The sequence below is a fragment of the Astatotilapia calliptera genome, chromosome 4 (genome assembly GCF_900246225.1).
Source record: "Astatotilapia calliptera chromosome 4, fAstCal1.2, whole genome shotgun sequence".
In the NCBI taxonomy this organism is placed as follows: Eukaryota; Metazoa; Chordata; class Actinopteri; order Cichliformes; family Cichlidae; genus Astatotilapia; species Astatotilapia calliptera.
Genome location: NC_039305.1, coordinates 26,092,270 through 26,115,838, shown reverse-complemented (window position 1 = coordinate 26,115,838; position 23,569 = coordinate 26,092,270). Strand labels below are relative to the sequence as shown.

Here is a 23,569-nt window from a genome sequence, read left to right as displayed (position 1 = left end):
TAAAATATAAAGTTTATTATTGAAAAATGGCCACAGGTAACAAGCACTTGGATACTTGTAGTACTTTGTCTTTGAAGCAAATTAACTGAACAGGTACTTATGTAGAGCTTTAATACAAACACTCAAAGCACATTTTACTGCAAGCCTCATTCAACCAATCACGCCTGTTCATACAAGCACTTTTTTCCTGTTGCATACACACCTCTAACATTCACACATTCAGGGGTAGATCGATGCATTGGGATACTTCGACATGCAGACTTGCTCTGCATTCTTAGTTAGTAGAACCTAACTACTTTTTCTCCTGTAGAGGATCCGTTAACTCTTATCACAGGATTTGTAGGCATTTAGAATTCAGTTAGCGAGAGAGATAATGGAATCCAAATAATCGTGTGTTACTAAATTAAGAGGATCCAAAGGGATTAACATTAATGTTACTAAACACAAGACAGTGTAGATGATTCTACTCTGCAATGTAGAGGTGACCTGCTTCTGCCTCTAGCTCTAGCCCACCACGACCCTGAACTGTATGCGAGGTGAAGAAAATGAACTGATGGGTGAACGGATATGCTTTGCTAATGTAACATTAAGATGACTGTGAAGCAGTCAGCCTGTGTCCCTCACATGCTGACACCAGAGAAGCTGTTGATTGGCAGTGACATGACTTTGTCCAGATACTTGCTGAGTGGCAGCTCTTGCTCGCTGCCGATGCTGTACCTACACCGAATGGTGCAACCCGGGTCCAAGCATGGAGAGATTTCTATTCTGTAAAAGAACAATGCAGCATGTTAGTTTTTCTTAAAGGGCGAGAGTGGACAAGTAAAAACAGAAGAAGCATAAAATTACTTTTGGACATTGGTGTATATCCTGTGAGGGTCTTTGTCCAGACACACGCAGAGTGTTCGTTGCTCCATTGTCCTGATGCTGATGTTTCGAGTTTCGATTTTCTATCATTAACAGATTCAGTTAACGGTTGCCTTCAGATATGGATAAAGCACTTCCACTGCATCATGCATAATGAGATATAACTAGCCAATAATCCAAGGCAGAAGAGAATAACGTCTTACTGTGTTGTATGCGGGGTTCAGAGAGTCAAACCTTGCAGCCAGGTAACTCTCCCCTAAACAAAATGAAAAGGATGACTCAGTTTTTTCTCCACATAATTCTTATTGCACTGAAATAAAGCAATTGATAAAAAAAAAAACCAAACAAAAAAAGAAAACCAACAACAAACCTGACGCTGAAGCTGCCGGCTCTGAGGTAATCACCACACGCCAGGTCATAGATGCTTCTCCTTTAACGTCTCGTTTGCTTAAAGTGGCCTGTTGAGAACATCAGTGAGTGTGAGTCTGTGTGCAAGTGTGACAGTGTTAATGAGTGTAAAAGGATAAGGGGTGCACCTTTGTGTAGTTGACCGACAGAACCACGCCAAAGAGTTCCACCGATGACTTCTTTTGTCGTACAGAAGGTTCCCCTGTCAAAGACGAGCCAGTTTATGTCGCCATCTGTTACCGTGGTTACATCAATATCCACACACACATGCACAGAAAGATTCGCACACATACTCTGCTGCCGGTCTTTAAGGTGTCTGAAATCTGGGATGTCGGCCTCCAGGTGGGACACAAACAGCTCCTCCACTGAGGCCAGATCAGAGTTGGAGAGGGTCATCTAAACACACGGCATATTTAATCAAATCAAAAACCAGCGTGAACAAACGAATGACAGCACCTACCAGACTCTACACTGAAGAAGTAACTGCTAAACTTAGTTTAGTTAAAGCTGTAACATTTGAATTTGTTTGGAAACAGTGAATGAGCTGGAAAGACATTTGGACGCCCATCTGCCACTTTATTAGGCACGCATGTTCATCTGCTATTGATGCAAATATGGAGTCAAACAATCAGCAACTCAGTGCATTCAGGCATGCAGTAAGGATCAAGTCACATATGTTTATAAAGGCATGTAGGTCAAGACGACGTGCTGAAGTTCAAACTGAGCACCATGATCTGAGTATTTTAGAAACTGCTGGTCTGCTGGCCAGACTGTTTTGAGCCAATGGGAATGAAATTATTACTCAAATAGCCACTCTTTACAAACGAAGCATGCAGAAAAGCATCTCTGAACACACAACACATTGAAGCAGATGGGCTGCAGCAGCAGAAGACCACGCCGTTCGCTGCTCTTGTCAGCTAAGAACAGGAAACTAAATCTACAATCAGAGTCACAATACTTTTAGAATTAGAATGGGTTCACCAAAACTGAACATTATCGTGGATCAACACACCAAAATCTCTGAGGAAGGTTTCCAGCATCTTGTTGAATCTTTTTCATAAATAATGAATTCAGCAAACTGTACCTAATAAACTGGCCAGTGCATGTCACCAAAAAGCTTGTGAAGTTATTATGAACTGAGATCAACATTTCTTGTACTCTGATTTGGTCCACCTAGTGGATAAAGTGAAACATTTTCTCTCATCTTAGCTCAGATTTGTTATCCACACACTGTAGGAAAAATATTTTATGCTAAAACTTGAAAAAAAAAAACAGTTTCCAAAAATAACACAGCATTTAAATTAGATCAACATGAAATTTGTTACAGTCATAAAAACAACAACAACAACAAGAAATTGTTGCATAAGTGAATCCCTGAGAGGGGAAAACCCTCAGATGCAAACACAGGGACTGGTTCACCTTTCTGTGAGTTGAACTATGTGGTTCAGGAGCTTAAGAATACAATTTGAAAATTTGGCTGTTCCCTCATCTATTATTGGAATAATGAACAAGCCAAGTCAGTTTTGGCTGTGAACTTTGATATTACTACATTAGAAACAGAGAAAAAGAACTGAAACTCACTGAAAATGATACAAAGATCCACACACAAATAAAACTAATGTGAGAAATTATGAAACAAAGATATGACACAGGAGGTCTAATACTAAATGTCTAAGTCCCCATATCAGCAGGAAAACATTTCATTGTCCAAACTCTAAAACTCAAATTCAACACGCAGTTACACGATTTGACACAAGTCCAGCTTTAAGTAAGAAAAATAGACATTATTTATTATTATTTTCTTTTTAGCTGAATTCTGCTACGATGTTTGACACATGAAAAGCCAGCCTTGCTCTTTGCCTTCCACATTTAAATGCATGTAAAACACAATATCTACACACGATAGCTCTGCTGTACCTTAACTGAATAGACCGGGAGGTTAACTGGCTGTGTCCCACAGCGAAGGTAGTAACACAGGGTGTCCAACAAGTAAAGGCTCAGCTCTGTCGGTTTCCTGGAAACAGAAGGCTGTGCAAAGGGCGGACAGGATTAGATGGACTGCATATAGTTATTATTAATAAGATGTAATCGCTACAGTTGGTTACCAGCTCAGGTAGCGTCGGGATGGCAGCTCCCAGACTGCTAACGTTGACACTGTACCACGGATCCACTCTCTCCAAACAGGACGCCAAAGACAACCTGCTCTCATCCTGTGAGGAGTATTAAGAGTTACGTAGTCCTCTACACTCACACCTGTCAGAGCTGCTTTGAATGTGTCAGTGTAACTCACAGGTGAACTCGGTGAAGCCTCTGTATCAGAGACTGGGATGTAGTACAGCTGCAGGTCTAGTTTCTTGGTCAGCATGTTACGTTTGGCCTCTTTCTTGCTGTATGGACATTTTTAGAAAAGTTTATTTAAAAGTGGGCATGCACACACACACATACACACACTCCAGTATTTGGGATCCTCACCGTATGATGTAATAAGCCTTGGTGAGCTTTCCCAGGGTGCTGTCATCCCCCAGTACCACAACTCGAGCCGTGTGACTTCGCTCCTCTTTGAGTAGAAGCAAGTTTCCGGTAACATCTTCCTTCATCTTCTCCTCCATCAGACTCAGTTTTTCTGCAGACTTTGAGTTCTTCAAGGCATTTCTCCGTTCCCGCAGTGTCTTTTGAGCCGTGTAAGGCAGCTGCTCTGCTTCGTCTGAGTCCTTTAAGTCCTTCACTATCCCGCTGTCTCTTGAGATCCTTTCTTTGTCATCCTTAATGGAGTTGGAGCCAGAAGGTAGGGCAAAGTCTGTCAACAGATTCCCTTAAGGAAAGACAAATTTAACGTCAGTTTCAAGTAAAACTGCAGCCTTCTTGTATGTGTGGTAAGATTATAGATATGAAGCATCAGTTCTTGTTTGTTTGATGGGCTCACATAGCATCTCTTCATCTGTCCACATGAGGAAGTTCATCTCTGGCAAGGGCACTGTAGTGCTGTACACAGGACCTTGTTCATCATGCAATACATCTGAGAGAAGTTGATAAGAAATATTATTATTATTATCTCCACTTAGAATAACTTGTGTTATAACACACTACACTCAGACCTTTTTCAGAGGCAGCCAAGATGTGTTTGTATATCTGCTTCAGCCCCTTCAGATAATCTGCACGACTGCCGGGACCATGCTGTAAACTCTGCTTCACAGTTTCAACCACATCCTGGAAATATTGCCTCACATCATGGTCCTCTAAAACCTGGAAAAAAAATTAGGGGAACACATCAGATCCTGATGAATAGCTTGATGTGAATAAGGGAACAAAATGACACAGGAACATCCATCCATTCCACTTCTCCCTTTCAGGGTCGCAGGAGCCTATTCCAGCTGTCATATAGGGCGAGAGGCAGGGACACCCTGGACAGGTCGCCAGTCTGTCGCAGGGCTAATGCACAGAGACAGACAGCCTTTCCCACTCACATTCACTCCCATGGGCAATTTAGATGAATCAATTAACCTATCCCCACTAAGTGCATGTCTTTGGATGGTGGGAGGAAGCTGGAGTACCCCGAGAGAACCCACGTAAACACAAACTGGATTTGAACTCAGGACCTTCTTGCTGTGCGGTAACAGTGCTAACCACCGTGTCACCGTGCAGTGGAAAACAAATCCTTTCAGTGCTGGACTCAAACTCACAGCAAAAAAAGTTAATTTTGTTAAGTTTTCCTTGATTTGATTTGATTTTTCTGAGCATTACATGTTATTTTTTATATTTATAGAAATCAAGGTGGCGTGAACTAAAGTTCTGTTTTTGAAACCTGGAAAATGAAACCTGATTTATACATATACACCATTTGAACTAATGGGTGATTAGTTCATGTAGCTTATGTTTATATTTATATACATAGTAAATAATAAATCTGGGATCATGAAAATGAATGGGATTCATCCTCTGGGGATCACTACTGTTTCTTTGTCCAAAGCACCCTCATGGATGTATTTACCTCAAGAGCTTGAGCTAGTCTGGAGCTTTGGCAGGTCGTCCCTAACCCTGTCTCCAGCACACGGAAAAGCACACTTTTCTCCATAGTCCGTGTGTTTGTGAGCCGGCGTGACACTTCCAAGTATGCTTTAACCGTAGCTTCCAGTGAAACAGAAAACACAGCTGGGTCTGCCAGCACAAACACTCTGCAGGACACAAGCAGGAGACAATAATGTTGCGATATACAGTTGAATCATTCTGATACAGGTCTGGAGGTCTTTCAATATGGCCTGCTTACTTTTCCCTGGCAGCAAAATGCTCACTCTTGATATTTTGCTCTGCGATGACTCTCTTCAGGTACAGAGATCCTGTTGAGGAAAGGGTTTGTCTGGTAAGAGTGAGGGCGGATTTTAGTATCGAGGTCACGCGTGTAAGGATATGTGATACCTGGTGCAGTCATTTCCATCTTGATGCTCCTCAGAGTGTGCAGAGCCACAGTGGAGTATGGCGATGGCAGTATCAGCAGTTTCCCCAAACACTCGTACGCTTTGTGATAAAGACCTTTAGGAATTGTGACACCTGACTGGACATTGAAATACAGAAAAGCCTTTCAGCCTGTATTTGTACATTATTTACAGCTTGTTGCTGTTGCTGCAGTGTTTTCATGACCAATATCGTATTTTCAGCTGTGTGTTGCCAAGTGCGTCTTACCTGAATGACTACATAGTAGAGCGTGTGCAGCACTGGGTTGACAGACATGTAGGTTTTTTTCTCATGGAGCTACACCAGCCAAAAAACCCAGACAAACAAGAATTCAGTATCTGAATTCATTTTGTACTTTTTAAGCAGAAGTAAAGAAAAGAAAGTCTTTAAATGCACAGCTTTTGCACAACTGCACAACTTGATTTTGACTAGACTTGATGAAGGACGACAAACCTTGGAAACTGTTGTTAACGTCTTCTCCAGCTTTTGGACCAGAATTGAGATTATTGAAAGGCTGCAGGAAGGATTGACTTCCACCTTCCTTTGGAGGTTCCATACCAGCATTCCTGCAAATCAGGCAGACAGTAGTTTGCTTGCATTGTCTCAGATAAGTGTGACTATCTATTTTAGCAGCTAAATTACCCCACTGTGTGTGAAAAGGGTGGAAAGTTGATACCACTACTATTAGCTAATTAGCTTAAAATAACTAAGCTCTGCAGCCCCTAATTAGGTATCCCTCACTCAAAACTATAAATCACAGCTTTAGGAGTCACATAGTCATGTGTTAATACTTTACACTCACCGGCCACTTTGTTAGGTACACGTGTTCATCTGCTCATTAATAGAAATATCTAATCCACCAATCACGTGGCAGCAGCTCAAAGGGTTTAATTATGTGGACAAGGTCAAGATGACCTGCTGAAGTTCAAATCGAGCATCAGAATGGTTGTTGGTGCCAGTCAGGTACCATGATCTGAGTATTTCAGAAACTGCTGATCATGGAAACCATCTCAAGAGTTTCCAGAGAATGATCAGAAGACGAGAAAATATCCAGCTAGCGACGGTTCTCTGGGTGAAAATGTCTTGTTGAGTCCAGAATTGAGAGATGAAGGGGCACATTGCTTCAAGTTGATAAAGCCAATGATAACTCAAATAACCACTAGTTACAGCCAAGGTGAAGAGGATCTCTGAATGCAAATATGAACATATTAAACCTTGTAGGCAGACAGGGCCCCACCAACAGACTGACACTCCTGCCACCAAAAATCAGGAAACTGAGGCTACAGTACAGTTTGCACAGGACAACAGAAGATTGAAAAAATGTTGCCTGGTCTGATTAATCTTAATTTTTGCTGCAACATTTGGGTGGTAGGGTCAAAATTTACATGAAACAGCATAAAAGCATGGATCTATTCTGCTTTGTATCAGAGGCTCAGGCCTTCTCACCAGATCTCAGTCAAACAGAGCATCTCTGGGAGAGTCACATCATGGATGTGCAGCCAACAAATCTGCAGCAGCTTAGTGATGTTGTCACGTCAACATACACCTAAAACCTCTGATGAATGTTTCCAGCAGCTTGTTGAATTAATGCAGTTCTGCAGGGAAAAGGAGTCTATCCCAGTATTAGGAGCATGTGCCTAATAAAGTGTCCAGTGACTGTATGTGTAATAGATTGTAAACAAAGGGAAGGAAAACAGGAAGTGATAAGGAAATATATCACAGTTTTAGAATCTATTTATTATAATTAGTAATTAAACAATACTGTTAAAATGATCGCTTGTGTTGATGCAAACTATCTGCTAACGGAAGCGTCTGTTTTACTAGACAAACACGTTTCTCAGCAATGATGACGAGTTTTTAATAATCCATTATGTTGCTCTTTGACTTCAGACTTTGATTTCAGCGCGCTTATATACTTTCAGTAGTGGATACCTTTGTGGGAACAACTCTCGCTCTTCATCTCTTTGAAAAGAGCCTGGACATCATCACACAAGCTGGAGTCCCAAGTGGAGGAGAGGTCCTCTTTAGCTGTTAAAACACACACACACACACACACACACACACACACACACACACACACACACACACACACACACACACACACACACACACACACACACACACACACACACACACATTTTGTTTGCATTCTCTAGACTCCGAAACTGCAGCTTTTACTGGTGAAACGAGAATGCCCATGAAGAAATGAAAACTCTCACCTGTGGGATCGACCATCCTTTCCACTCTTCAGAGTTTTTGAAGGCTTAATTTTAGCACAGCTGACTCAAACCAGAACAAATCACAAAAAGCCCTCTCCTCTGAGGAGAGAGTTCAGCACTAGTCCCCAACAGCCCAGCAACCGAAACGACAAAAATTGAACTGAGTACAAATACCTGATACCCTGCAGTGAAAGGTAAGTGCACTTCTGCTTTGTTGTCCGATGACTGGCTCAGCTATAAATACATCGCATCGTGCAAAGCATTGTTACTTTCATTCCTGCTCTGTGTGCAGCATTTCTCCAAAGCTTACTACAGAAGCTTCTGTCCGAGCGAGCGTTTTCAAGTAAGTATGAACACAGTTCCCTCCTGAATATTCCCTGCTGCTTCCTGTTACTGACATAATGCCATGATGATCATCACATTGCTATTTTAAGCATGCTCGGCAGGGTGTGATTAACTTATTGGAGGAAATAAAATTCTGAAACAAAACGTCACTATCCAAACAGATGAGTGTAGTCTTTATTTCAGTTGGATGAGCTACAAAAACAAAGTGAAATGCAAATGCTCATGAAGGTTTAAAAAACCAACAACACATGAGAATAAATAACTTAGTTTATTACACAACATTATTGACTTGAAAATGTACACATTAGTACTCAAGTAATCAGTTTTCAAATCACCCACAGCAGATTTTAACCCACCCCTACACAAACAGTGCCGGTAAGACAAGAACCTGTAAAATCCCCCAACACACCGACAAGTACACCCACATTCCTCAGTATGCAGTGAGCGTGCCAGTGTGTCAGAAGAAAAAGATGCGTACACTTCCTTAACAACAAGGCGGCACACCTTAATCTCAATTGTGGCGCACGCATGAAAAAATGTCACTCTTTGTCAGTCTGTTTATTTTTCACCAGCTGTACAGTGTCCCTGTCCTCAAACATCCCAGCATTAGAAAGAATCCCACAGCTTTCTTCTTCTTCAGTGCGGCACCGAGCTGGTCATGGATACGAGGACGAGAAAGAGGTGATGGGGAGGCAGAGCATAGAGCAGTAGGATGGGTGCAGAGGCTGAACTTGGCCCAGCAGCGGTTGGTAGGTCCTCCAATCCAAACCGCTTCCCGGCTTACAGCACAGAGACACCTCACACCTGCGGGCGAGACAGAGCAACACTGCATTAGACTCGGAGACGCTGAGGTTGTGATTCACATTCGGAGAAAAAGGAGGCACAAGAAAGAAATTTGCCCCCCATCCCCATCATTTTCTCTCAATGCATTTAACAGATTACATAAAACAGAAAATAACAGCATGTGTGGCATATCTGTATGTAGCTGTGCAATGGTGCTGAGTGCAAAGACGTTGGAATAAATTATGGAATAAATCAGGGACAGTGAACTAATTACTATATATACAGCATATACATAAGGACAGCGTATAAATAGTATATAGGCACTGACAACAACAAAAGATAACATATACAGCACACTTTGGTTCAGCTTTGTTCAGTTGATATTTAAATCAAGTATATTAAGTGCTGCTGATTTATTGTGCTTCATAATTGGGGCTGAAACCTTAAAGGTTTTGTTGTTAATGCTACAGTAATGCACAAATACAAAAGTGCAGCAGCTCATCTGGTGTCCTTCTTTCTGAAGAAGAAGAAGCAGGACTGGAAAATGCTTTTAAAATGAGCCAGTTGGTCCTGTTGCTTAAAGTGGGTCTTGGGAATTTTTCGTATTTTGTTAACAGAAAAGAAAGGTCATAAAGAAACTGTAATAAATCCACCAGCTTTGGGCTTTTTATCTAAGGTTTTTGTGGAAGTCTGGATAAAATTACTAAATTTATTTTTTGTTATCAATTTATGCTCCAAGACATTATTAGAAGTTAAAGTATTTTGAAGTTTGGTGAGAGTGTTTTCTTTGTGTAGGGGTCCCAAGAAAGAGGGCAAATGAAAGACTGAGCTGATATGTTTTTCAAGTTATAAATATGAAAGATCAGCAGCTCAACATCTGTCCACATCTTTTGCTTGTAACAGTGTAATTTTAACACGTTGCTTTGATCCTTTCATGTAAGTCACGCATCAGAGTATATTTATTTTCCAAGGCTTTAAAATGCAGGAGGAATTCTTTCTGCCACCAAAGTCAGAGGTGATGCTTCGTTTTATACCTGGTGACACTTTGAATAAACTTCTTTTCATCCTGATCCAAACACACAGCAAACGTCGTCCCGGGATCGCTCCCATTCACCTGCATCTTGTCCACCTTCACTTCTGAGACTGAGATGTGCTGCCGGAGGGAGAAGAAGTGTGAGGAAGGGAAGGGGGGTTGTTTCAAAGGGAGAGTGAGCACGTCATCACATTTAATATCACCCTCACCTGTTTGTAGCCCTTTTTGGACTTGGAGCACTGCCTCTTCAGGACTTCAGTCATTGTGAGCTGCAGGCTCTCTGCTGAATCTGCACAGGCAATATTTGAATAGCTTAACTTACAACAAAGCATAGGCAAGACAAAGAAAAAAACAAAAGAAGAAGTGGGAATCACACGCACCGAGCTGCTGAGGTGTCCTCCACTGTTTGTGAAGATTAATCGATGTGCACATGATTTCTTTATTGATCCACTGGCTCCTCCCACTGATTGCCACCTGTTGCCGAGTCACAGATTAAGGAAATACGCCAGGCTGTGAATTTAAACATCATCTTATTGCTTGTGTTGCAGGAAACGAGTGTGTGGGAACAATACCTTGTTGTATGCAAGGCTTAGTGTTAGAGGGACAGCCTCTCGTTCCTCATCAATGCCAAACCTTTTGCTGGCAGCACCTTCAGAAAGAACACAAGGCAAAATTAGACGCACATGTGCAAAAGTGTGTGTTTGCCTGAATGGTGTCGCTGCTGTCTGATTACAGACATCACAGACTGATTTCAGAGTGTGACTCACCCATGGCCTTCACAGCTCTGGTTCCAGCCGTGTGTCCAAGCTCCAGAGACTGAATAAATACTTCCCTTCTCCTCTCTCCTCCAACCAGGGTGAGCTGTGCAGAGGAAGGAAGTATTCATGGTTATTGTGTCCTGTGCATGCCTGTGTATGTGTCTGTCTGCGTGTGTGTGTGTGTGTGTGTGTGTGCGGATGAATCTGCTCTGACCTCAACCTGGTAAAGCTGCACCAGAACAGGCTGGTCTGCATGTCTGCAGTAATAAAGCACCAAATCAGCCAGCAGGGGCAGCTGCTCCGTACCGCTGTTGCTGTGCGATACGCTGTCATCCTTAGAGGCCGCCTGAGTCATTTAAAAAAACAAAACAAACTATGTTGTTATGTTGGCAGCATGCGCATAAATTAAGTATGCTCATTAAAATAGTTTTGCCCAACTCGCCCCTGGTATAAGGAGAACTGAAAAGGTCGCTATTTTTAGGATGAACTTCTGAAACACTGAAAAGTCCCCACAAAACTGATTCAGCTCATGAGGTGTTTTCAGATCTCCAAAAAGTCCTCCACACATGGAAAAACTGAGAGATTTACTATGATCATCACCATGATCTCCAGCCATTTCATTGCTCCTTTCATATAGCAAGTGCCTCACAAGACCTCAAAGGATGTGTCCAAAATGAGGCCTAGCTTACTTTTAGTGCTAGTTTGCTGTAAGAAAAATTAAAACAAGGACACTGGATTCTTTATTCCCTGTAATTCAACTTCATCACTTAAGGATAGTGATTGGAAAAACATCAGCGACTTTTATAGACTTCTACTGTGTGGCGTATGAAACACTGAGAGGTGATGGTGACTGAGTAAAATATACCTGAGAGAGCACGTCAGAGGACAAGCTGAGCAGACTGAGGACATTTCGCTCATACCAGGGATCCATTATACCCAGCATGTGAGCTATATCTGTCGTCCAGTCGTCCACTGCAAGGCCATTTGAGTCCTGTATGAAAAGTAAGGTTGTCTGTTCAATTATATTAATGACATTTTATTATCCAAACTGTTTGCACAGCCATAAAAACATGGCTGTTATTTTACAGTACTCAGTGCTTAATGCTACCCGGTGTGTTGTTCAGCCGACAAATCTGCAGCAACTGTTTGATGCTATCAAGTCAATATGGACCAAAAATCTCTAAAAGTAGTAGCTGTAAACCCAGTACTAGCAAGGTGCACCTAATAAACTGGCCATTGAGTGTATATATCAGTTTTAAGTTTATAACGAGAAAACTTCAGAAATGGCAGGTTGTTAAAAAAATGTCTACAAAATCAGATTAATGCGAACTCAGCAGCCAGTGCTTTGGGTAATGTTCAGAAATAGTGTCAACCACTCATAAAGGAACAGTCTGATGAAATTGTTCTAATTACCAGCAGGGGGCGACTCCTCTCTTCCAGACTTTTAAGAAATCTATGAGAAAGTGACTTCTCGCCTCCCTTCATTAATGATGTCAAAATATCATTTGTTGAAGTTTTATTTAACGCAACGCAGTATCAATTTTGACATGAATCTATTTAGAGAGAAGCTGATTGTATGATGATTTGAAGTGTTGCTATGAAGTTCTTATCAAGTTGGTTTTGTAAAGTTGAACAAACAGCAAGCAGGCAAAACGCTCAGATAAAGGTATCGAAACAAAACTAAAATAAATTTGCTGGCTACATCCATCTTTAATGTACAGTCTATATATTTGACGTCTAAGTCCTGGAGAGAAAGCGAATTTATTATGAACAATGAAAAGACGTTTTTTTTGGAGCCAGGCACATAAAGTACTCATTCATAGCTGATCAATGAAATTAAAAGTTGTTTTAAGGATTATTCTTTAAAAGTGGTCCCATCCTATCTATGAACATATGGAGATAAAAGACGGGATAAACTGAGATGCAGAGGCGGCAGATGTTCTCACCACAGAGGTAGTGGTTTTGGTTAAACCTACTATCCGCTCCTCAGTTGGTGTGTGCCCTCCTCCCGGACTTCCACTTTGTCTTTTGGTGGGAACAAAGTAAAACTGCAGCTTGCACACCTTGGTGAGCTGGGGACATTTGCTCTCTTTCTGATGCAGGTCGCTGTAGGCTCTGGCCAGCCTTCCAGCCTCTCTGTCACCTCCAAACACCACCACCTTGACGAGGGTAGGTGCTTCTACCAGATCCTCCTCGTTGCAACTCAGGATCGGTCTCCTGCGGACGCACAAATGCTTTTGAGGGGAAAGAGGATCCAAGGGAGCAGGGGACTCATGAAGGGGATGAACTTTGGAGGGTTTGAGGTGTGACTGAGTTCTTTCAAAGTCTTTGTGGTAGGCCATGCTCTGGACACGGCGGCAAACCCTAGGACTGCGAGAGGGCTTGAAAAGCAAAGAGAAGCCTAGGAGGGATCTAGACTTCTTCTTTGGTTTCTTTCTAGGTTTGGGCTGTCTGTCTGGTCTTTCCTCTATGTCCTCCTGTGTTGTCTCCTCGCCCGATTCCACACCCGATGAGCCAGACGGCACAGACCAGCTGGAAGACAGAGAATAGCCAGAGTCCCTGGAGGACGAGGACGCGGTGGAGATGCGATGACTTTGAAACTCAGGATGATCTTTGTTTCCTTCCGGTTCGTCTTCCTCATCAAAGCTGGTGTCGTTATTGTCATCATCGTCAAGTCCGGTTTTAAGGAAACAGTCTGATGAATCCATGTCATTCTGAGCTCCAAGAATGTGTTTCAGAACATCTGCAGTGATGCAAAGAGCAGGATTAGCGTTAGCAGATTATCCTGTAGCTCAGTTAAAGGAAGCTTTAGTCATAAATCTGTTTAAACTGAGCTTGTTACCAAAGTTATCATTTTCCCAGTGGCATTTGTGGCATTTGGGGAAGGGCAGCGTGAAAATGTCAACAGCTCCTGATGAGAAGAGGAAATACTGAGATTAAAGTGAACAGCGCCATTTTCATATATAGTGCTTTCATGTTATTTCATGTTATTCCCTGACCTACCCATGTCTGTGCCTTCATCGGCACGAGCAGGTATAGCAAGGCTTTCTTTGAGCCTCTCCATTCTTTGGAGTATTCCCTCTCTTGCTGATCCAAGATCTGCTGCAGAGGCTGCCATCTCCATGCTTTCTGTCAGTGACTGCAGAATCTGGTCCAGCTCCTCAGGCTGCTTACTCTGAAAGAAACATTAAACATTAAGAAAAAAAACAAACAAAGAAAAAACTTTAAGGGGAAAAAATTGTGAAAAACCTTTAGATATTTACAGCTTGCAACTAGGGATGTAGTTCTCCTGTAATACAGTAAAATTACATATAATATATAATAATATTTACCTACAAATAAAGGTGCGGTATGCTAGAATAAGGGGGAGGCAAGTCAGATTTTCACAGGAAGCAAAGAAATAATTATACCGTAGGCAAATTTAAGTAAGTGATTTTAAGTAATATGCAATTGAAAAGTATAGTCACATTAGAAAGTGTTACCAAAACAGTCAGTGAGGAGTCACCTGCAGGGCTTTGTGGAGCTCCTGTAGGTCATGTTTGGTGCCCAGAGCTGCCTGAAAGCTGTGCAGGATCAGAGTGATGGTGACGTCTCTGCTGCAATGCTGGGAGGCACTCAGCTGCTCGGAGACAGACTGCACCTCTGTAGGAACATCATCATCTGGACTCACCAGCAGTACCGTGCTGCATACATTAACGCCCACAAACACACACGCAAATGTTTAGTGCGCACAGAAATATCAGCAATGTTTAACTCATTTAACAGATCTTTTTTTTAATATTTTCACTCACATTCTGTAATCATTACATTTTTCGTGGACTTACATGGTTTTAGAGCCGTGAATCTCATGGGAAATACCCTGCTCCGTCCTTACCAGTCTTTGAAATGAAATACCTACAGCAAACAAATAGGAGAAAGGTCACATACATGGATCTACAAGTATGAATGCATGAGGTGGTTTTGTCAGGGAGACACTGCCTCCATGTGGTCACATGGTAATTAACCAAACCAGTGTTTTCTATATTTTCATGTGTCAACACCAAATGAACTCTATTAGACCTTCAGTGTTGTTATATTCTCTCTTATAACTTAACTGGTAAAGTAACAATGCCTTTTTGGTTGTTAGTAGCTTACTTTAATAACCATTTTGAGGAAAGGCACATCAATGCGCACATACACCACACTTGGTGTTCTCTACTTTACACAGAAAGTAGTACCACAAAACTATAAACTGATTTTACTAAATACATAACAAGTGTCAACAGCAGTCAGTCACTAAGTGGATTCATATTAGGTGGCACTTAATTCTACTGGTGGAAGTTTCCACATTTACCAGCAGAATTAACCACCATTTGGGATTGTTTGGTCAAGTCTGATTACCTGATTAACCAAGTCTGATTAACATTAAACTGATAAGTAGCTTTGAGTTAACTCTAAACTATCTGTTAGCTGCTTTGTTTTGAACTCAGTTTGCTTCCTCCTTCTCTGATTAAAGGATACAACCTTCTTCTTTTTGTTTCTATTAAACTGGCTTTGCTGCCAATGACGCTCACTATTATTGTATAAACACTTAGCTAGTAGTAACTACTGGTGGTATCTATTGTTATGTCTTTCATATTTTACTGCTGTGCATATTAGTTTCATTGCAACCTGGTGCTCGGAGCTCCTGCTGGATGACATTAAGCAGACGTTTAGCAGCAGAACTGCAGGGCTCGGGCCAGGACAGGAAACCATGGAACAACAGGTTGGCGTCCTGCAGCACGCCACTGTTTGCTGGCAAGTAAGGAGCCTGCAAGAGTGAGTAAGTGTTAATGTAAGTTCCACAAATGTTTTTACTGTGCAGCTGATAATGGGAGGATTCCTTCTCATTTCTGTCCTGATCAGTAAATAATAACTCACTCTCAGGAGGGTGGAAGAGAACAAGAGCGAGAGCGGCACCACCAGCTCATACTGACACTGCTCCAGCACCTGTAGAGGAAGAAAAAACTTGAATTGAAACCACTGCCTTTCCTCCTATAGCAATAAACAGCGCAGAAATTGATGTTGGTGTTTCGGCTTTTCACCTCCTTTGTTTTCCTCAGTATTTGCTGTAGAAGGATGAGGAAGTTGTGGGGATCTCTCTTCACAAGTTCCTCCAAAGACCAGCGATTGATGCACAGTCCGGCTAGTCAGGGCAGAGAGAAATTTTAAAAAACCTGAACTGAGCTGCGTATTTCTCCTTTTAGGTTTCAGTCTGATGGCAACCAGTAAACAGACTGTTCAGGTACTCGGCTTATAGTTAGAAAGATGCTTGAAAACGATGACGCCACTTTCACTTTTGCTGCCTGTTTTTCAATGAAGGGTTTTTAGTTAGAAATTTTAAAAAAGGATCTTGCATAACCGGATACTTGCTCATTCTGTGTGTCACCACTTTCAATTCCCATTTTTCTCTTACAGCTCCCAGTTCATTGAGGGTATAAGTCTTATTACATTATTATTATTTGGAAATAATAAATATTTAATATTTTAAATAATATTTTAAATAATATTATTTTAAATAGTTTTACAGTTTTTCCACCAGTAGTCTTAACATGTCTTCCCCCGCCCCTCATAGTGGTTTGTTGGGCTGATGATATCATTTTCTGGGGTGTTACCATTAAAAGCAGCTTTGCTTTTGAATCCTACCTTTCCAGAGCTGTGTGTCAGGAGTGTCGACACCCAGGTGACTGAGGCAGCGCTCGAGGACATGCTGGATTCGATCCTCGGTGCACGAGCTCTGATCCAGCGTCTGCATCGTCTTCTACTGAGGCAGACAAATAGAAAAAAGCTAAATTACTCCCTTTGATGCTTTGGTCTCTTTTGGTCTCTGGTCTCTTCAGTCACTCAGACTTCCCACTGATGGTGCTGGCCACACTTTACAATCATTGTTTATCCCTTTCCAGACCAACACTTGCTCTCACAAGCAAACAGCAAGTGTCCAACCAGTGTCCACAGCAGGGTAAAAAAACACAGCAGACTGGCACTTCCTAGTAATGCCAGTGAGTCACAGACTGGGGGAGTGGACCGGAGATGAGCTGGTGGAAAACAGCTCAACAACTTCTACTTTTTCATTCTTAAAATCAGCTGGTGACACCACATTCATGTGACTCACAAGCAAGTTGGAAATGACTTACAAACGGACAACTTCCTATTTGAGCCTCTTTAGTCCTAAATCAAGCAAATGTGTGACTTTGAAGTAAACATGGTCGCACAAGAAAAAAGAATTGCTGGAATTCACTTACATGCACCTGTGGTTTGGGCGTTCACACATTTAGCTGCAATAAAAAGCGCACAGTGAAGTAGGTAGCAGCATGAGCAGATTCCCCTGAGACATGGTTTGCTGCAGTATTTACTTAACTCAGATCACACCCTATGACATGGATGAGAAGGAATATTTCCCCTGGTACTTTTTCTAAGGAAGCTGTAACTGGAAAAATGGGCTAATCTCAACCAATCAAAATGGGAAAAGGCCTCTCTGAGGCACACAGTGTAAATTAAAGGGAACATCTTGTGTCATTTATATATATATTGTCGATGCTCATATTAAGCATGCCTAATGAAATAATGTGAGCAAAACGTTTCAAGGCTTCAGACTGCTCCAAACATGTGTTTTCCAGCACTTTTTTCTTGTCTCAGCTTCATATGATGTCACTGAGATAGGATATCCCTTATACGGTTATCTCAGGCGCAACAGCCCCACCCACCTGCTGTCCAAACTTGTTTACCAGAGGCAGTCAATGAGAAGACAATTAGCTTAAAGGAAGGGGAAGAAGATTAACAACAGCTTGTTTTAGACAGCAGGCCCAGTGTAAAATATGTAGGCATTATTTTGAATAGCAAATTATCCAAAGAGTTCAGCAACAACCAAAAATATGTAGCTTGAAATGTGGATAAAGAGTCCAGTTGAAATTTTAAAAGAAAAATGGAACTACTCTCTTTAGACATGGGTAGACATGCAGAGCGTTCACAGTATTGCAACATAGTGGTGACGCCGAACTTTTATTTTTTTAAGGGGCTTGCTTCCATGGTCAGATGAACTCAGCTAACCTTTCACCAACATCACCAGTCTAATGAGCTGTTTCAGCCACATATCCCTTACTTTCAGCTGCCTACGGTATTTCTTATAGGTAATGATTTCAAACTTTGTGTAATGTGTTTGTGTACATGAAGACACACACAAACACAGAGACACACATCCTCTACTTGGGAACGGCCGTAACAGAGGATACAGAAAAACAGGAATTAAAGCGGAACATGAAACAAGTCACTGACACAGACAATGACTTTTAGTCACGCTGTGGCTTCGTAGTCGTAGTTCAAGCTTAAAATCTAAAGCTGCAGGGCACGAAATAACTACATCTGCACATAGCACATGACCAACAAGGATATGCTGGAAGTATTTGTTTGCAGCAGCTACCTGGCATATCCCCTAGCAGCGAGCAAGTCCATCAATTGTCCACTGAGGAAGCAGGTGTTAATCCATTGTATGCTTTCAGGTTATATTGTTCAGGCCTGCCATGTAAACATGACGTGCCACAATGCAAAAAAAAAAAAAAATACCATTATTTGATGGGAACTTGACACAATAGGATTGCTGCACTTTAAGCCAATCAAATGTATTTTTATGGCGTGACAGCCTGGTTACATCAACATCAGCTTTCAACAAAAGAAGAGGAACAGGAAATCTGCAGAGGTTGAATTAAAGTTTGCCGTTAGGTCTCTTATAAGCTGGGTGATAGATGCTCGTTCTAAAACGAGTTACAGACAGCCTGATATGAGCAGAGATGCACATGCAAGTTGATGCTTAAATGTTTTTAATGCGCATAAAATTAGAGACAACCAGCAAAGCGAGATAAATCTTACCAGTGAGCACTGTAATCTGTGTCCTAGATCATCCCAGATGTACCACAACTGAGAAACGCCAACGAAGGGAAACAATACGGAGACCACATCCTCCTGTGTTGGTGCTTTTCAAAAATAGACCCTCCAACTGCACAGCTAAGAGAGCATGTGCTGCAAAACAGGAACTTGATGAGTCTTTATGCTGAAGTAGTTTACACAAGACATTGTGCTGAAGCAGTAGGAGGAGTCTTTTTTTAAGACAGACCTCATTTGACTAAAGTTGTTCACAACATTGTGCCATAAACGTCTAGACTGTTGTGATCAAATGTGTCAGTCCCCAGAGATAAGGCGATAAAAACTGGGGTTCTTAGTCCTTTACATAGAGAAATCAATCACACAAATTTCATATAAATTTCTGAACACAGACTCCACAGCATGCCAAAGCCTCTTTGGATGGCCTATGTGAGTGTAAGCAGTGCACATACAGCAGTTAGGAAAGCTGTTTTAGGTAGTAAGTGGCAGCGAATGGCCAGTTTGAACAGTCTCTGGTAAATGAAAGGATCAGTCAGTTTTCTGATGACACCAAGAGATGTTAGCTACTCTTTCTGGTAAGAAAACCCTTTAGTAGGAAACATATTTATGCCATTACTGGTAAATGCCTGTTCACATGGTATAATTCAGTGAGTGTCAGAGGGAACTAGATGTGTGCATCTTCTCTGTGCCCTGAGTGCAGGACTCTAGTTCCCTCTAGTGCATTGTGTGAGTAGAATAAAGGGAAGATAAAGTGAGGTAGGATGTCAGTTAAGTAGATTTTGAATCCTTCTAGATGCAAAATTAGCTTTGGCGGTTTCAGGCAAATACAGTAAACCCATTAGATGCTTAAACCAAAGAGAGGCGAGCTGAAGCTGTCGCTGATCTGTTTTTCCTTTTTAAAAACATAAGAAGAAGAAAATAATTATGTGCCTGGTTAATTTCCTGCTATTAAAGTTGATATCGCTTCTGAGATCCATAATAGCCTGTTTAAGTTAACACGTTCATGTTTCAACTCATTGTAGGGTGTCTTCATCTCTTGTGCTCATGTTTAATACAGGTATTACCAACATAGGACAGTCTTGTCAGGGGAGGCACTGGGGGGACAGCAAATTTTAGGTGCTCCCCAAAGAGAAGCGGGATACAGCGGTAGAAGACCATGCTGGGCACCACTCCTAATAGCTAAGAAAATGAAACTGAGGCTACAGTTTGCATGCACTCACCTAAATTAGTCAACTGAAAAAACACTGCCTGGTTTGATGAGTCTCTTACTGCTGTAATATTCAAATAATATGGTCAGAATTTGGAGTAAACAACATAAAAGCATGGATCCATCCAGGTGGTGTAATGGTGGGAGGAATATTTTCTTGGCACACTTTGTGTACCAACGGAGCATCATGTAAAACCACAGCATACCTGAGTATTGTTGCTGACCATATCCACTGTCTTATGACCACATTGTTCATATCTTCTCTGGCTGCTTCCAGCAGGATAAAGAACTTTCTTGGACATGACAGTGAGTTCACGGTGCACAATTTTCCTCCACGGTGCACAATTTTCCTCCACAGTCATCAGATCTCAATCCAATATAGCGCCACTGGGATGTGCTTTAACAGATGATGCACATGCAAATCTGCAGCAGTTGCATGATGCTGTCATGTCAATACAGAACAAACCCTTTTAGCAAATATTTCCATGACCTTTATCAGTCTCTGCCGTTAAGAATTAAGGCAGCTCTGAAGACAAAAGGTAGTCCAACGCAATATTAGCACAATGTAAGAAATAAACTGCTGAGTGTAACTTATTGTTGCTTTGTGTATCAGTAGTGATGCTCAATGTGCTACATTTGCTTTTGTTTTGTGATGTTTCCTCTTTTACCTAACATTATCACAGCATACGTAAACACCCAAAAGAGTGTTGCAATTCTGAAACATTTATCAGCTTCCCCTTTCCTATCAACAACCCAGCAATTTCTAAAAACATTAATCAGAGTAAAATTTTATCTACAAGTTACCAAAAATAAACAATGGTTAAAAAAAAGACACACACACACATATATAATACTATATATATTTATAGTCCCTATCCCTAATCCATTTCATCCACTTGTGTGTGACTCCTTCAGTTTCCAACACCAGAGGTTTCCCCAACTGGGGAATGATGGGCCATGAGGTCATTTTCAATATCTAAATTGTCATGGTGCGTACAATTTACAGAGAGATGGGGAATGGCTCCAATCACAGCTTTGTAAGATGGTGAAAGACGTATCCTTAGCCCCCCTCCTTGATTCAAAGATGCTCTTTCCCTTCAAAGGATTTCGTTATACCTGGATGACTGAGCATGTATCAAGACATTCTAAGTACTCGTTCATATTTTCACAACACTTACTTTATCTGACTTTACAACGTTGTTCAAATAAATAAAATAAATGGAATCCAAAAATAACAATCCCAATTAAAACTGAAGACAAGGTTAACAAAAGTTAACCTATGATAAAAAAAAAGATGGCTTTAAGCTGTTTATATGTAATATTTCATTATATATCTCATTGAGACGACAGTTCAGATTTTTTTTTTTAATGTACAGTGTGCCTGTTAGGCAATGTTGCATCACTCCCTTGCTGGCACATTAGACAATAACGACATGAAAAGGAAGGTTGTGTCTTGCTACTTGCAGCTTACTGGGGCTGCAAACGTGCAGCTGATTTCCTGTGCGTGAAGATAAGGATGTGGTTTAAAGACCAGCGATGAAACCACGGTGGTCATTGATGGTATCTTAGACGTGTTTTTTTTATTATTGTATCTTAGTTAAATAACACATACATACACTGTTGATTAAAGAGAGAGAGGTAGCTGAAAAAATCAAATGACTGCATGACTCTTAAGTTTCATTTCGACTTTGCTTTTTAAGCTTGTAGTTCACGTAATATGTCGGACGATGTCGCTGCTCCATCTCCGACGTCGAGACATTAAAAAAGAAAAAAGAAAAAAAAAAAGCTCCGACTCCTGACTGAATGAGCGGAGCCCCCTTTTTTCTATTATAACAGAGAGGGAATGGGACAGAAGGAGATAGAGGTGGGCAGAGGTGTGACTGAGTGGACAGGCAGAGGCAGAAGGAGGGTCAGAGCCAGCTGGGCATTTGCCATATCTTGGTTTTATTCTGGGTTTTTTAAAGAGGGGGGGAAGTATAACTATAGCAGTAGTTGCGGATTAAATCGGATAGGCTGTTTCTCCAAATTCTTTGGAGTTCTCCTGCACTTTCAGGCTGAGCTGTATATTTGGAGGTAGTGGTCTAGGTGGAGTTTTCTTGGCCCTGTAAGAATATTTTATACACATTTATTTCTTTTCATGCATTTGTTTGCGTCCTAACCCACTCTCTAATTTCCTCGTGAGCGTTATTTATTGTTTAATAGCTGTCTTGTTTTCTTCTTAATACCTGACTGCAGCGCTGCTAACTGATTATCTTGTCCTCGTCGTATTTCAGCGCAAACCCACCCCCTACGACTCACGGATTACAATGCAAAGGATTTTGGAGGTTTGGGTCACCTTGGTGACAGTTTCTGCGCTTACCAAATGTGTCTTTGGGGGATACGGGTTCAGCATGTTTGCTGCACAGTCTTCCCCTCCGGACCCGTGCTATGACGAGAACGGGAATCCTCGGAGATGCATCCCCGACTTTGTCAACTCTGCTTTTGGGAAAGACGTGCGCGTGTCCAGCACCTGCGGCACTCCGGCCGCCCGCTACTGCGTGGTGACCGAAAAAGGAGAGGAGAGGAGTAGGGACTGTCACACGTGCGACTCCGGAGATCCCAAAAAGTCCCATCCACCTGCCTATTTGACAGACCTCAACAACCCTCACAACCTCACCTGCTGGCAGTCTGAAAACTACGTGCAGTATCCGCAGAACGTCACTCTCACCTTGTCCTTGGGTAAAAAGTTTGAGGTCACCTATGTGAGCCTGCAGTTCTGCTCGCCCAGACCCGAGTCCATGGCGATCTACAAGTCCATGGACTATGGCAAATCGTGGGTACCTTTTCAGTTTTATTCCACTCAGTGCAAGAAGATGTACAACCGGCAGAACAGGGCAGCAATTACGAAGCAGAACGAGCAAGAGGCGATCTGCACGGACTCCCACACAGACATGCACCCGCTGACAGGTGGGCTCATAGCCTTCAGCACGCTGGACGGCAGACCGTCGGCACACGACTTTGATAACTCTCCGGTGCTTCAGGACTGGGTGACAGCCACGGACATCAAGGTGATCTTCAGCCGGCTTCACACGTTCGGAGACGAGAACGAGGACGACTCCGAGCTAGCCCGCGATTCCTACTTTTACGCAGTGTCGGACCTGCAGGTCGGAGGACGGTGCAAGTGCAACGGGCACGCTTCAAAGTGCGTCAAGGACAGAGAGGGGAATCTGGTTTGCGAGTGCAAACACAACACGGCGGGACCGGAGTGCGACAGGTGCAAACCTTTCCACTACGACCGACCCTGGCAGCGCGCCACGGTTAGAGAAGCCAACGAATGTGTCGGTAAGGGATCCCCTGTTTTCCAATTCACTCTGGAAATATTTAAGCATTTATCAGTGCCAAAATAATCGTAATGAGTGTTGTTATCAGTGTTTTCTGCTGTACACACACACACACACACACACACACACACACACACACACACACACACACACACACACACACACACACACACACACACACACACACACACACACACACACACTTAATTCTAGCCAGGTGATTATTCGTTTGTCTTTACTTTTGTTTTTCTCACTCCAGTCTCTCCAATTTAAAACATCATTTTGCGCCT

At 42.0% G+C, this 23,569-nt stretch overlaps 3 protein-coding genes across 3 annotated transcripts in view; 1 reads left to right on the top strand and 2 right to left on the bottom strand.

The window, feature by feature from the left end:
• pik3r6b (phosphoinositide-3-kinase, regulatory subunit 6b) lies at positions 1–8,315 on the bottom strand. Its single transcript, XM_026165792.1, has 19 exons — positions 7,941–8,315; positions 7,654–7,749; positions 6,175–6,287; positions 5,950–6,018; positions 5,686–5,821; positions 5,537–5,606; positions 5,261–5,444; positions 4,368–4,515; positions 4,196–4,288; positions 3,745–4,084; positions 3,563–3,659; positions 3,378–3,482; positions 3,190–3,300; positions 1,566–1,668; positions 1,401–1,474; positions 1,235–1,322; positions 1,068–1,120; positions 847–947; positions 1–765 (listed from the first exon to the last, which is right to left on the bottom strand). The coding sequence occupies exons 1-19, from the start codon at positions 7,954–7,956 to the stop codon at positions 621–623; spliced, it is 2,142 nt and encodes a 713-aa protein (XP_026021577.1). The 5' UTR covers positions 7,957–8,315; the 3' UTR covers positions 1–620.
• Positions 8,316–8,534: 219 nt separating this feature from the next.
• Positions 8,535–18,860, bottom strand: LOC113021238 (phosphoinositide 3-kinase regulatory subunit 5-like). Its single transcript, XM_026165786.1, has 18 exons — positions 18,741–18,860; positions 16,524–16,641; positions 15,923–16,023; positions 15,759–15,827; positions 15,510–15,648; positions 14,684–14,753; positions 14,365–14,542; positions 13,863–14,034; positions 13,702–13,770; positions 12,806–13,602; positions 11,725–11,850; positions 11,074–11,205; positions 10,869–10,962; positions 10,674–10,750; positions 10,482–10,575; positions 10,311–10,390; positions 10,103–10,221; positions 8,535–9,089 (listed from the first exon to the last, which is right to left on the bottom strand). The coding sequence occupies exons 2-18, from the start codon at positions 16,630–16,632 to the stop codon at positions 8,942–8,944; spliced, it is 2,574 nt and encodes an 857-aa protein (XP_026021571.1). The 5' UTR covers positions 16,633–16,641; positions 18,741–18,860; the 3' UTR covers positions 8,535–8,941.
• A 2,945-nt stretch (positions 18,861–21,805) lies between these two features.
• ntn1b (netrin 1b) overlaps positions 21,806–23,569 on the top strand; it is a 48,930-nt gene continuing 47,166 nt past the window's right edge. The window contains exons 1-2 of the mRNA XM_026165798.1: positions 21,806–22,063; positions 22,233–23,280. Coding sequence (XP_026021583.1) covers positions 22,266–23,280 — 1,015 coding nt within the window. The 5' untranslated portion in view covers positions 21,806–22,063; positions 22,233–22,265. The remainder of the gene's footprint in view (positions 22,064–22,232; positions 23,281–23,569) is intronic.

Coding starts and splice junctions, on each gene's coding strand:
- pik3r6b (XM_026165792.1), bottom strand. Junction 5,822..5,949: donor TCTACTATGTAGTCATTCAG/GTAAGACGCACT, acceptor TTCAATGTCCAG/TCAGGTGTCACAATTCCTAA. Junction 1,121..1,234: donor GCCGGCAGCTTCAGCGTCAG/GTTTGTTGTTGG, acceptor CATTTTGTTTAG/GGGAGAGTTACCTGGCTGCA.
- LOC113021238 (XM_026165786.1), bottom strand. CDS start 16,632: ATGCAGACGCTGGATCAGAGCTCGTGCACCGAGGATCGAATCCAGCAT. Junction 16,024..16,523: donor TGACACACAGCTCTGGAAAG/GTAGGATTCAAA, acceptor TGCCCTGACTAG/CCGGACTGTGCATCAATCGC. Junction 11,206..11,724: donor CCTCTGACGTGCTCTCTCAG/GTATATTTTACT, acceptor TAAATGACTCAG/GCGGCCTCTAAGGATGACAG.